Consider the following 13253-nt stretch of genomic DNA (forward strand, 5'->3'; position numbering starts at 1 on the left):
AAAAAAAAAAAAAAAAAAAAAAAAAAAAAAAAAAAAAAGAAAACGAAAAAGCATGATGTACATACTTTTAAAAATAAATGTTTCGTGAATGATGAAGAAACGCTGCCTCAGAACGCCGCGCCATCCAGGCCGAAGATGACCTTTTCCAAAAGTCTAAAACTAAAGAGTCAAAAAGGGACTCAAACAACGCTCGCTTCAAATCAGGAACTCCTCGTTCACCCAGTGGCTGAGCACTACCTTGCCCTCTTCAAACGTAGGCTTTTCCATCCGCACAATGATGGCAGCATGACTGTGTCGATCATTGTGAATCCAAACAGGATACTTGCGCCAGCCCAGTGCATCCAAGGCGTTGATGGCAGCAAACTGATATGGCGCCAGAGCAAGCGTGGGCTGATGTGGGTGTGACTGTTTGCGCTCGAGCGCCAGAATCTCCTGGTTGGAGGAATCGTCCGTCTCTTCGTCGAGATCGCCATCCGACAGTCCAAGATACTCCTGGTTTTGAGAGCTGTTTAAGTCTTCATACGCATGTTCAACAGCTTCGCGCATCTCCTTGATCCATAGGTCCACCCGGTAACTCTCAACGTCAATTCCCGCCAGGCCCTTTTCGTGTAACTTGACTCTCTTGGAGCTTCGCACCGTCTGGACCGCAGAATTGATAAAGAAAGCGACCAATCCCAACGGGACAAAAACCGCCACGGCCAAGATAAAGGGCACCCTATTGATCCATTTCTTCAGGTTGGCAACAAGCGGTTCCTTCGGCTTGGGTGGCGCGGGGGATACGGGGTTTGTCGGATCTAGAATAACAGGCTCGTACCCCTTGACGTAGTTGACTTTCACTTTGTCCAAATCGGTGTAAGGGTCCGTTTTCGCTATGCCGGTGGTGTAGTAGACGGCAGACCTGTCGTTCACGATATTTGTGTAGAGGATTCGACGCTTGAACTTGGCAAGACCGCACATGAAAATAGATTTCGGATCCGCCAGAACCGCGAGAAGGGGCTTTCCCGTGTCACGGAAATGATCAATACCGAAAAGTTGTCTGCCTGACATGCACAGGGTACGCGCACCTAGTACGTTCCATACGTGGTTTGGCCAACCGCGAAGAGGAGTGCGCACCCCCAGAAATGGGCTAGCAAATGCCGTGAATGTCTAGGGCAAGCATGTTAGCTCAATGTATTGTTCTTTTTTTTCGTCGTTTTTTTTTTCTTTTCTTTTTCGTTCGTTCGGGAGGTCCATACCATGCACTCGAGGTTGTCCAGCACACCTCGCGCATAAAGAAGGCCGATCGCATAACGGGCCACCAGGCCGCCGAGGGAGTAGCCAGCGATGCTGATCTTCTTGATTTTTCCACCTTTGCTTTCGACAGCTTGGAGTTCCTCTTCGATCTCGTTACATACTCGTTCGCCGCCGAGCTCGATGCCATCATAAGTAAACGATCCGGCGTTTCGCTTCGCTACGAGGATGTTCAACTTGTCGCGTGGATACTGAGCTCGCAAAGCCTTCGCTACAGAGGCCATATGGTTCGGATTACCCCATAGCTAGTGTTCAGGTTGCGGGTCAGTATTGGTGGTTCTGCAAAGAGCCACATGGTTTTGGCGATCATTGCGCCATGCACGAGCACAGCATGGACAGGAGCGTAGGGTAACAGGACTTACACCATGTACCAAGACACAGAGGTGGTCGGCCTCAATGTTACCACCGATATAATCCGCCATGGTTCGTTTATGGTTAGCGATCAGAGACCAGTAGATACCTAGATCGAAAAGAGGGAGAATGCCAACAGTTTGGTCGTTGTTGTGGTGCGTTACCAAAGCAATATATTTAAAGGTCGCCTTTGCAGGGAGGGAGCTTGGCGGTGGGTTATCAAGGTGGGCGGCGTTACGGCGTGAATAGCGCAACCCCCTGAACAACAACCCAACAACCCGGAAATGTCCCTGCAAAGCCGATGGATAGTCTGGATGACGCTTTGGGCTGGTTGGTTGCCCGGCGCGGACAGATCGGACGCCGTCCCAAAACAGCCCGCCTGGACGCGATGCTGCCACGGGATGAGTGGGGGGGCTGATACGGTAGGGCGCGGTTTTAGGCCCAAGCACTGCCCGCCCGGAGAGCACTACCTATGTAATGAAATGTCCTGGAAGAGAGATTGCTTGTCAGCCCAAAGCTCATCAAACTGGAAAACGGGAATCAAGATGCGCCCGCTCGATGTTCATTCGGACATCACGAGCAATCGCGGGCTCAGCTGTCCAGGTGGCAAATCATAAGCCCTTATCACGCGGCGCGGCGGCCGCAGAGCATTCTCATGGGCCGCAAAGACCCTAAAGTCCGCGTCCGAGCTCACCTCTCATGCTGTTTCATGGCATGGGGCTGTTTGGTTGGGAGATTTGCCGGTTATCTATGCAGGCGCAGCAACCGCAGTTCGTTCTCATTCTCGAACGCCGTGTCCGGCCATACGACCGTATGCCTGGAGAGATGACGACAGTGAGGTCGGTACATGAGCGATCAGCGCAACCAGAGGTGCCCCCTTCTCATCATCGGCGAGCTCATGTGCCTCCACCTAGAATAGGGACTGAACCCGGTGGGGTTTTGCGATCCATACGACGCTATACCCTATATCCGACCGCGGGAATATCCCTGAAGGCCATGGCCGCTAGAGCTGTCTCCTCACAAGCCTGGGGTTCGACGAGTCTTTCGACAACCAGATACGAAGCAGAAACATTAAAATGGCAACTCGCAGCCGGAGAAGTAGAGGTAGAGCGGACTCTTTGTTTTTGAGACCAGAGCCCAGGGAAGCCCCAGTGATGAGGCATTCTCAAAATGAAGGTTGGACCCGATCTTGTGGCTCCTTTCTCTTCCTTTTCTTTTTTTTCTCTTTTCCTTCCCTAAACATTGAAGCAAACTACGATGCTCTCTAGATCTCGATGAGGCCGCAACGGCAGTGCTTTTCGAGCGCATTCAACATCTCCACAATGTGAATCTGACAGATCATGAAACATGTGCTCTATGATAGTGACGGAGATGCATAGCGCGTGTAACCTCAAACTTCACTTGGTGGGTGTTGGCAATTAAGATGGCCATGATACGAGATAACTACGTTGGCGTTCACTGGAGACTGGGAACTTGCCAAGCAAATCGAAATAAGGTTTCGTTGGTTCCGAGGAAGGATAAAAGTAACACATCCATTGAGATACATACCGCGGAACCGCTCCTGTAGAATACCTCTCCCGCTTGGACGAGAAAGCTACCGATCTGAACCAAACATCCCAAGCGTCCCGAAATCGACCTCACGTCGGCAATCTATCCTGTCCGAGAAACAACGTCTACATCTACTGATCATGAAACAGAAGGCAAAAGTCAAAACCCCACCCCCCATTAATCATTACCTCGTCTCCCCAAACACCACCACTTGTTCATCAGCCACGCTTTATTCATACTAACGTCGTAGGCCCTTCCTTATCCTGTTTCCTCTTTCCCTTCGTTGCCAACCTTGGCCAATAAACCCAAATAAACATAACCGCCAAGATCTGCAGCATGAACGCATTTACATGCATCTTGACATTCTTCAATTCTCCTCCCCTGTTTGAACCTGACCCTACTTGCTCTTTTTCTTTCTCTGACCACCTCTCACAAACCTCCAGAAACAACTTTGGATCATCCGTGATGACCCCATCCACCCCCTTCCGTATCCCCCATTCCATCCACCGTTCCTCGTTAACCGTCCAAATGTAGAGCTTCCGTTGCGCCTTGCGGATCTTGCTGATGAAGCGGGCGCCGATGGGACCGACGAGCATGTGCTGCATGAGGTTAAAGTCGACGTTGGAGTGGGCTTCGGAGAGGAAACGGGATGCGTAAGGGAGAGAGAAGCCGATGTAGGCGAATCGGTAGGAGGGAAAGTAGGATTTAGCTACGTTGATGTAATTTTCCTTTTTGAAATTTAAAAGGGGTTTAAGTAAGTAAGACGCCAAGATAAAATAAAGAAAAAGGATCAACGATGACTGAAAATCATCACTTACATTCCAGCAACCGAGGACTACTCTCTCATTCCAGGCTCGTGTCGTTGATACAGATTCAATCGTTTTGATTGTGGTGCTCAGTAAGACGTCCGGATCGTCGTCGATCTTGAACATGATATCTTAGCATTGGGTACCATTCATTCGGATTCACGTTGGGACGAAGAAGACCGTCAAACTCACCTTAATATCCAACAACACCCACACCGACTCTAAGCCAGGTTGCCCTAGATACTCTAGCAGATCTTGCAACCTCGGGATTGATTGCTGTGGCTCCCTGATAGTCCTCAACGTACTCAAGTAGTCCCAGTCACATTCCGAAACCTTTTTGTCTATGCCAAAACATCGTTTAAGGGACGGATCCTGTTGAACACAAGTGCGTTAACACGGATGTCCTCACAACTTTACGTACTAAGGATTGTTGGTGAAGGGAAACGAGATAAAGAAAAGGACGTTAGAAAACATACATGTACGAGTACGACAACCCCATCTTTGGTCAAGTGCAAATCAGTCTCGATCGCATGTGCACCGACGTCCACAGCTCCTTGGAAAGCTCCCATGGAGTTTTCGGGGAAAGCGGCTTTGTACCCACGATGCGCGATCGCTTGAGGAAGCCGTGGTCCCGCAGGTTTCTGTCCATTGCCGTTGGCTGTAGTGGTGTTTGATCCGGAATTGGAAGGGGTACGAGTAAGAGGTTCTAAATGCGCGAGAGATAGGTGGTTAGCTTCGGGTTGTTGGTAGAAACTTAGTGCTCGAAACAGGGCGAGATCGATGTTTACCTGTTGCCTGTGGGGATTCTTCCCCTGAATGTGTCTGTAAGTGCGACATGTCCTGGCGACCAAATCGTTCAGATCCTTCCGACTAACAACGTTCGTTGCAAATGTATGATCAAGTTTGCCCTTCACGGTATGGTTTTACTGAAAGTCGATCGTGGGAAGATGGGTTAAATGGCAAAACTAAGGGGTTCAAAGGTAAGATGTGGTTGGAAAGTTACCCCAAGAGAAGATCTGCCCTGAGTAAAGGTAGTATCGTTATTCACACCTCAGCCACTTTTACCAAACCAGCGGCAGGCAGGCAAGCGGCAACTGGTAGCCCCGGATCGACCGTACACTAACAGGCTTGGAATGGTGATCCTCGAAATTTTTACTGTGTAGGTTGAAGCTCAAACACGACCTGGACAGTTCATCTGAAACTTGGACCACTGAGGTGACGGAAATGCTCTTGATTAGTCAAACGGTATGAAATTGTGAATATTATGTTGTTGTGTTGTCCATTGTTCTTCGCATGGACCCCTTCAGGACAATTGTTAGTGTCCTTGGCTCGGTGAGCCGTCAGAGAGTAGGAGGTTTGGAGACGACCCTGCAGATCTTCGGTCATCGGACACTTGAACCCGGGCCGGCCCTTACCGTGTCCAAGCGTTCGGTATGTTTTTGAGCACGCGTACCTGTTCCAGACTTTCAGGCCGGCCGGTAGGCATCGTTGCGGCCGGGCTACTTTTGGGGCCGCAAGCGGACAGAAACGGCGAGTAGTGTAATGCATGCAAAGTGGAAAGAAGGGACATGCGCCCAGGTGGTTCCCCTGGCCGCACTTCCCACACTATCGGTGTAATCCCGATCGAAAATCATGGCCAGTTCGTCAATCATAGGTGTCTCTTTTCGATAGCCGAAAACATATGATTTTTCTTTATCGTGGAGGGAGGAGTTCATGGTGTACTTCACACACGGCGGCAAGAAGAAGTCGGGATTCCAATTGCAGCGACGCGTGGAACCTCCTGTTCAAGTGGCACCAGGCATGACATCACGCCGTGGAGTCTGCGTATGTACTGCGGTTGCGTGCTAAAGTAAAACCCCCTTGTCACGTACCTGGCACGGACCACCGCAGCCATTGCTTCGAGAGCACTGTGTGGTCAACGACCTGGCCCACGGGTTTTACTTACCCATCTCACCATAGTATCCCCAGGGGGCTTCAGCAACTCTTGTTCACGTCGAAAAGGCTCCTTCTCCGCTCTCATCGTTGACACCTTTGACAAGCTCGCTTTTTCGAGCTCCATTCCCGTTCCGTTCCAGGAGTTGACTCCATTCGACACAGTGGACTTAGAGTCAACAAAACAACTTGAAGGGAACAGACATGGCTCCTCTTTTCCTTATCTCTATGTAGTGTACGCAGTACACTAGACTCCACTTGTCTCTCAGTTGCGGAAGGCCGGGAGCTTGAAACATGACAAGTCGCAAGAAGCCCTGTTCCTGGCACGGCGCCGGCGGGCGAGGCGGATACTGTCAACGAGACTCGTATTGCCACCTTTTTCTGTCGTCGATGTGCTTGATAAGTATGGCAGTCACTACAGAGACAGGCCGTACTTCGTGCTATTGTACGGTGAGGGTCGACTGAATTCCCCGTTCGTTGAGCTGTACTCCGTAGTCCGCTGTCCGAAGTCCGCTACCCGGCGCCGGCTTATACTACAACTCTACCGGTCCTGGCAATCAAAAAGGCTTGTTTTGTTATGCGGATGTTCAGGGGTTTATGGTAGAGGCGACATGACGCGAGGCGGCAAGCGAAGCAAGATTCCGCCTGGCCTTTTTGCCCTTTTTCCTAGAAAATAAAATAAAAAGATGGGAAAAATAAATATATAATGATTAAATGATCCCTTGAACTCGACTGGACATGGTCTATGGCCCTGTCGCAAGTCGTTGTTATCAAACCTTCAGCAATACAGTAATTTGGATATCGAAAAAGAAGAGCCCAGTATTGCCGTCGGTACGCCTATCCTGTCCCCCAGATAATGGGAGGGCCTCATGTTCCACTTCAGGCTAAAGGTGCGCGCGCGCATCAGAAGGCATTACTCGTCTTGGGGGTACTCTACACACGTGTGAAACGGGCGGGAAGAATCCATGGCATGGTAGTAACGACCGGACGGTTGTAGCAAGTACCAGAGACTATTCTGGTTTTGTGCCGTAATATGTAACATCCTTCTCCGGGCATTTGGAAGCCTTGGCGAACGACCGATCAGAAGCAAGCCGAGAACGGGTTTGCTAGGGCTTGGATGTCACGTCAAATACGACTTGGTCTGTAATATCTTTGCATTCTACCAGTAATATAACTGGGAAAGGGTGAGAATGGCAGATATCTATCAAACAGCGACTATGATCATTCTTGCCTGACAATATCGTGTGTGCTTGGTACTCAGGTTACATCTGAAGCATCCCGCTCTACAGCTAAAGAGCTGCATAAACAAACAGCGGGAAACAGGACTGCCGATAGGAATATGAAAGCACATGATGACGATAATCCCTTACTTACTCGCCACCCCTGCTCTAGGCTCGCTGCAACACTCGCGACTGCTGTCAAACCCGTCGTCCGCTTAATACACTATATGACCTCGGTTGATTTCCTCTCTGTCATGTAATCTGGAAAATTTGAAGCACTCCCAGAAACTCCACCTTTAGCCAACATATCCAAATGGAAGAAATAGTTTTCCCGGCCTGTACCCAGTCATAACCAAAAAGTATCGTGAGAACCCGCGCCTACCAATTCCGAGAAATATTCCTATTGTCCACCAATGTCGTTAGAGTCCATACCCATGTAATCCATCCAAAAGAAAGTTGTTTGTGCCCGCTGACGTCACGGGCAATAGCGTGTTGCGGTAATCCATATTTCCGTTGTTCAAACCCATGTCGCTGGACGGAACATCATCGCAAGAAGAAATACTTTCTTCACTCAAACTGAGAACGCTCTGTGCTGTTGGAGCGCCTGGTACAAAGTCACCAAGATTAAACGATGACATGTCCCATGGATCTTGCCCCCATGCCGTGGCTGACGATTGTGTAGCAGACGAAGGCGTTTCCAAGGGTGCCAAAGCTGGACCCCCGTAAATTGCAGTATACAGACTGACCGGGCCACCATCCAACGATCTTACCAGTGCTTCCCACTCAGCCGTCGACATGCCTGTTGATGTCTTCTGCGGGAACATTTGGCCTTGCTGAGAGTGAGAGGATGCTATGGAAGAGCGTTGGTGTTGTTGTTGTTGTTGTTGTGGTTGTGGTTGTTGTTGTTGTTGTTGCTGGAGCTGATGAGGTTGACTGCGCATCTGTACCGGGGAAACGGGTGACTGAGGTGAACTTAATGAAAGATAATCCAAGTTTGGGGTCGACTGTGTGCCAGTCGATGTACGTCCCATAAGCGCAGCTTGGGCGACTTGGGCATGACTCAGAGAGTGGCGATGATGGGGTCGCATTTGTTGCGCTTTTTGTCGTAAGTTATCGAATGACGTTTGAGAACGGGCGCGACTTAGTTCATTTTTGTGCTGTTGTTGAAGTTGCTGATGTTGATATTGTTGGTGCTGAGGAGTCACAGCCATCCCAAGTAGCTTGTCCCGCTGCACGATGAGATCTGTCTCGCTCAAGCTAGCGCTAGATTGACGAGCAAGGTTTGGTTGAGCACCGCGATCAACAGCTGAAGGTGAAGGAGATCCTTGCTGCGCCGGTGGTGTGGGCATACACGCCTCAGGAGACTGTCTCGGGGGTGTCGGCAAGGACTGGGGAAGCGATTCCTCGACGGTAACCAGCATTCCAGCGATCCTCTTAAAATCGTACGATCCTGGAGCGTTCACCTTGGTAACAATCTTAACAACGCTGTTGACCAGTTTCTCGTTATCCTTCAACACTTTGCTGTCGTGCTTGAGTCCCAGTGTCTGGTACAGCAACGCCATACCGCAGACGATCAAGATGTCTGCCTTATTCAGGCAGAAGGAGAAGGACATGGACCTCTCTTCCAGCAGTTGAACTATTTGCACAATGCTCTTACTGGACTCGGCAACAGACATGAGTGCAGGAGCAGCCTTAGGGCCCAGGCTAGATGCAATAGCCGGCCGATAGATAAGGATTCGAGTATAATAATAGGCGAGGGCAAGAAGAGGAGACCTGCTGCCTGTCACATCGGTCGAGGGCTTGTCCTGCTTGAAGTTGAGCTTCAAGTGCTGCGGTAGGTTCTCAAACCACTCGGTGAGTTCTCCCTCAAGTGATGACATCTGCTGTAGCGACAGCTCGTACGAAGTGGCAGCCGGGTAGATCTTCTCAAGGACCTTGCCTAGGATCCGGGATCCTCGGAACAAGGCAAGTGCGCTGGAGATCCTGGTAGGTTCGCCGGGAAGGCTTGGCTGAAATCCCTTCTCTGTGACATTTTCGTCGTCGGTGTCTGATGGGAACTCGGCGTGGACGTCTTCATCCTTGAGAAGCTTTGGGAGACCAAGGATAGCGGCAGAAAAGCTAGATCTGTTAGAAATTGTCCATGCCTTGTGTGAACGAGTGCACTTACCAGTCAAGTGTGTACAGAGTCCAGAACACCTTCTTTCGTGTCTCGATAGTCAGGGCGCCGAATGAGAAGCGCTTCTGGCTTTGATGTAAACCTAAGCGGTGAGAAAGTCCCACAGCAATGCCCTTGTAGTATTGCAGCCGCTTATAGTCGGCCCGGACAGTGCAGTACATCAAAGCAAGGATGAGGCATTGGAGGGTAAGCATGGTGTTGTCCATCAAGACAGCCTCCAAAGACTTGTGCCATTGTGTCTCGCAAGCGGCCAGCTGCTGAAAGTCAGGCTGCTCACTGGACAGGCCGGCAATGCTAAAGACCAAGTAAAGCTGTGTGAGCTTGTGGTTGTTCTTGATCTTTTCAGGATCCGCGACGAATTCCTCGTAGACACGAAGGAAAGCGGGCTTGTGGAGAACCGGAAATAATGGCGCCCATTCTTGGAAGTAAACATTCACGCAGCGATCAGAAAACAGCCGAGGCGGTATCCTCATACTCTGAGGGGCCAGCTTTGTCGAAAGAGGATAACATCCCTGAATGTGTAAGAAGGCCTCTGGGTTGAAGTCGGTGCAGGACTTGCCGTTCTCTTGGATTTTACGCTTGAATGTTTCTGGATAGGTGGTCAGTCATCAAGAATGCGGATCTTTCGGGAGTTGCTGGGGTGAGTGGGGAGACATACCGATAAAGGAGCGGCCACTGGAAGCGCCCATGAAGTAGGAGTCGGAATTCTCGACACCGAGCAACAAGGGCGATGCTTGGACGCGGAAAGTATCCTCTTTTGCCGGTGTGCCGGAATCCCTCTTTATCTCTGCTGCCGGAGTGCTTCGAGGTGGCTCGGCAGATCGGCTGCGATTGCTGTGCATCTTGGAGAGCATATCGAGCTTCTCGTCCTTCTCATCCAGCAAGTCCTTGAGTTCCCGGATTTCCGCCTCCAACGCTCGTACTCGCTCCTCGAGCGATTCTGTGTAGCCTCTGGGGAAAGCGCGCCTACTGAGCTTATCGCTAGTCTTGCACTCGAACCCAACATTGGCGCATTGTGAACAACACGGCCGGATCCCGTCGCAGCGGATTTTTTTGCTGCGGCAGCGGTCGCAAGCCTGGGCGATGCGACTTTGTGAGCTATTGCCCACCTTGATAACTTTCATGGGTAGAATGCCGGGCATTTTGGGCGCCTTTCACGCGGCCGGGATAATCCCGTGCCTGTCGATAGTCGATAATGTCGGTAAATCAAGTTGTGGGTGAAACGGGCAAGTGCTTGTGTCGAGGACGAAACCCAAGGTTGTCGATACAGCACCAGATCGTGGAATATAACCCGTCTTGGATCGTCACAAAAGTCAATGTCGAGGTTGATATGATCGAAGAGGGTAGTGGTGAAGAAAAGGCAGTTGGCGTATATGGTATTGACACGTTCTCACTGGTGTCTGTTCTTGACGTTGATTTGGTCGTAGTCCGCAGGCGAAGTTAAAGTTGAGGCGGTAGATGACTGCTTGTGTGGTGATGGATGTGGCAATGGTGGTGTAAGTCGAGGAGCTAAAGGTGAAAAAAATCTAAGACAGAAGCAAGCCAAGATCTCCAAATCCTTCAAAAGTCGAGTCGGTCCAGTGAAAGGGGGGGGATTGGGAGAGCACGACAGGCGGGGCGACCTGATTTAAGGATGAATTCCGTGGGAAGGAGCATACGGGGGTACATTGGTGAGTTGCTGTGAGCCAAGAGGGACGGAACCAGGGGGACAGGACTGGCTAGCGGGCCAGCGAGAAGCGTAGCACTGCGTGGCAGCGAGGCAGCGAGGGCGCGAGGAGGGTTGATGCCACGCTGAGGGGAAAAGCGGGCGGGAAGGAGTCCCTGGTCGTCCGTGGGGTATGTACTTGTACTCGGTACGGTACCGCTGCCTTTCCGGTGATCGGTGAGAGCAGCCAGTCGCCTCAACACTTTAGTCGATAGGTAGGTAGGTACCCAATACTTACCATCCTATTATAAGATCTTTCTACTTCTATTTGCACAGCAACCTACAGAGCCGACGTCGCAAGGACACCACGAAGATCCTCTAAAGTCGGAACGTCGAGGGTCACGACAAGGGCGGACGTGAACGTCGGGACGCTATCGTCCGTGACAGCATCTTGACGTTTGAGCTGCTGCCTCGACGCCGTATTTCTGCTAAGCCTCCGAAGATCAACAGAGAGTCCCAGTGTGAGACTGCAGGGTGGACAAGGCAACGGACGGTGTGGAAGTGAGGACGACTGCGCTACTGCGTAGCGATTGGGGCATGTCCATTGAGAGCACCTTGACCCTGCTTACCTTTTGGGTTTATCGACTCCATTTGATTGCCATCCCCTGGCCAAAGAAGAATCTGGGGTGAACAGGGATTTACTCGTCAAATCCAATATGTATTGTAATGGATTCGCCAATCATCGTGGCCGTTGTGAACGAGAATCCACGGCATCCACTAGCCCCATCATCCGGTCCAGCCGACGAATCGCAACGCTCACGTAGCGGTCGCGAGGGACCCACCGGCTTCTATTTCTACACAGCAGCACACCTCCACCTGGCTCACAAAGAGGGTTGTGGTCGGATTTTCAAGCGAGATCCGGGTCTCCTCGGCGCCTCCTGGTATGAATGGGGCCACAGGGCTACCATCAAGGGACGCCATTGTTTTCTTGTGTTTGTTGGGACGGCGACGTGCGAGGGCTGGCGGGCGTTTTTGATGGCATCATGGCTGGCCTAGACCCTGTTGTCTTAAGCTGCATGGATCGTCAGGTCATGGCAGTTGTTGGAATCAGCCACTAACGAGAATACTGACCTGCTTGCGACCCAGAGACTAGCGAGGCCAAGTTCAAGATCATCCCGATCGGGCTGGGCACCAAGCAGTTTTGCTTACCGAAACCCTGAGCGAAATTGAAAGCTGCACCGTCATACGGCCTCTGCTGCGATGCCACGGGACGATACCCTTCGTGGTTAGGACTCTCAGGAACCAGACGGAGACCTCGCCGAACGGCCTCCTCTTTGAGTTGCGACTTCTGTCGAGAACCCGTTTTGTACATACATGGGCACCGATGGCTCGGATTAGGGATTAACCTCTTCGAGGCCAAGCGAGACTTGGTCCATGGTCCGCGTGACGCTGGATGGGGGCATTGATACCTTAAAGAGACAGGGAACTCCTCGTGAATAGGATCATGACAACCATGGACTTTATGTCTTGGGATCAGCAGCCCTCTTCGCCTTGCATAGTCGAGGACGTTGTAGTTTGGCAAAGATATTCCGATGTTGAAACCATAATATGTAATAGGGACTAGGCGACCAACTAGCAGTGTCCGTTGTCTTGGGTGTCAATGTGTGCGGCGGAAGAGGCGCGCATGTACCTATGCAGTATTGAGCAGCGAAAGGAGCGTTTCGGATTGGCTCCGGGACGTTGAATGGTTTCCACACCGTCACCCAACCCAGATTCCCATAACTTGAGGGTCATTTGACTCCCAGGCGCAACACAAAGCCTCTTTCCTGCGGGATACTTCCATATCAAACAGCACCGAATGTACGGTGTATTAACGGACCTCTAAATAAATAAACACCGTCTGGAGACATGAACAGCCTACTCCACTAAAAGGGGCCGTCGCTGACGACGACGTGGACGGTTTGCGATCAATTCAAACTGCCCAGGGCTGGCCCACCGGTGGATCGTCAAGTGTGCTGGGTCAACTACGGTAACAGGGTCATTGAAACACACACAAGTCATAACGGAAACCAAAGAAATTTCGGTGAGCCATAACTATGGTCAGAAAAATATGGAGAAAAGTGTCCGATCTTCGACGGTCACCGGTCTGCGTGGTGGTGGTTCACTTCGCTCTTATAAAAAGACGCGAGCGATGATGCATTAGGGGAAACCTAGGTACCGATGTACACAGTACTCAGATGTATGTACGTGTCACAGTACGCTCTGTATGGCTGTCACAGTCGCAC

At 51.0% G+C, this 13253-nt stretch overlaps 4 protein-coding genes across 5 annotated transcripts; all 4 read right to left on the bottom strand.

The window, feature by feature from the left end:
• Nucleotides 1-24: 24 nt before the first annotated feature.
• Nucleotides 25-2484, bottom strand: NCU06655 (lipid particle protein). Its single transcript, XM_955607.2, has 3 exons — nt 1653-2484; nt 1236-1535; nt 25-1146 (listed from the first exon to the last, which is right to left on the bottom strand). The coding sequence occupies exons 1-3, from the start codon at nt 1710-1712 to the stop codon at nt 196-198; spliced, it is 1311 nt and encodes a 436-aa protein (XP_960700.1). The 5' UTR covers nt 1713-2484; the 3' UTR covers nt 25-195.
• Nucleotides 2485-3140: 656 nt separating this feature from the next.
• On the bottom strand, nt 3141-5744 carry NCU10237. Of its 2 annotated transcripts, XM_011396478.1 has the most exons (6): nt 5449-5744; nt 4784-5205; nt 4472-4701; nt 4188-4367; nt 4008-4112; nt 3141-3917 (listed from the first exon to the last, which is right to left on the bottom strand). In XM_011396478.1, exons 2-6 carry the CDS (start codon nt 4830-4832, stop codon nt 3423-3425), a joined length of 1059 nt encoding a protein of 352 aa, XP_011394780.1. In that variant the 5' UTR covers nt 4833-5205; nt 5449-5744; the 3' UTR covers nt 3141-3422. The 2 variants fall into 2 exon arrangements, with proteins under 2 accessions (XP_011394780.1, XP_011394779.1); XM_011396477.1 differs by lacking the exon at nt 5449-5744 and having other exon boundaries at nt 4784-5340.
• A 1314-nt stretch (nt 5745-7058) lies between these two features.
• Nucleotides 7059-10885, bottom strand: acu-15 (acetate utilization-15). Its single transcript, XM_955608.3, has 3 exons — nt 9982-10885; nt 9315-9912; nt 7059-9265 (listed from the first exon to the last, which is right to left on the bottom strand). Exons 1-3 carry the CDS (start codon nt 10463-10465, stop codon nt 7567-7569), a joined length of 2781 nt encoding a protein of 926 aa, XP_960701.3. The 5' UTR covers nt 10466-10885; the 3' UTR covers nt 7059-7566.
• Nucleotides 10886-10950: 65 nt separating this feature from the next.
• NCU06657 (hypothetical protein) lies at nt 10951-11949 on the bottom strand (the record flags this gene model as incomplete). The annotated part of the gene is made up of 4 exons (XM_955609.1): nt 10951-11230; nt 11313-11399; nt 11598-11669; nt 11789-11949. 4 exons carry the CDS (start codon nt 11947-11949, stop codon nt 10951-10953), a joined length of 600 nt encoding a protein of 199 aa, XP_960702.1.
• Nucleotides 11950-13253: the final 1304 nt, after the last annotated feature.

This window comes from Neurospora crassa, linkage group V (assembly GCF_000182925.2).
Source record: "Neurospora crassa OR74A linkage group V, whole genome shotgun sequence".
NCBI lineage: Eukaryota > Fungi > Ascomycota > Sordariomycetes > Sordariales > Sordariaceae > Neurospora > Neurospora crassa.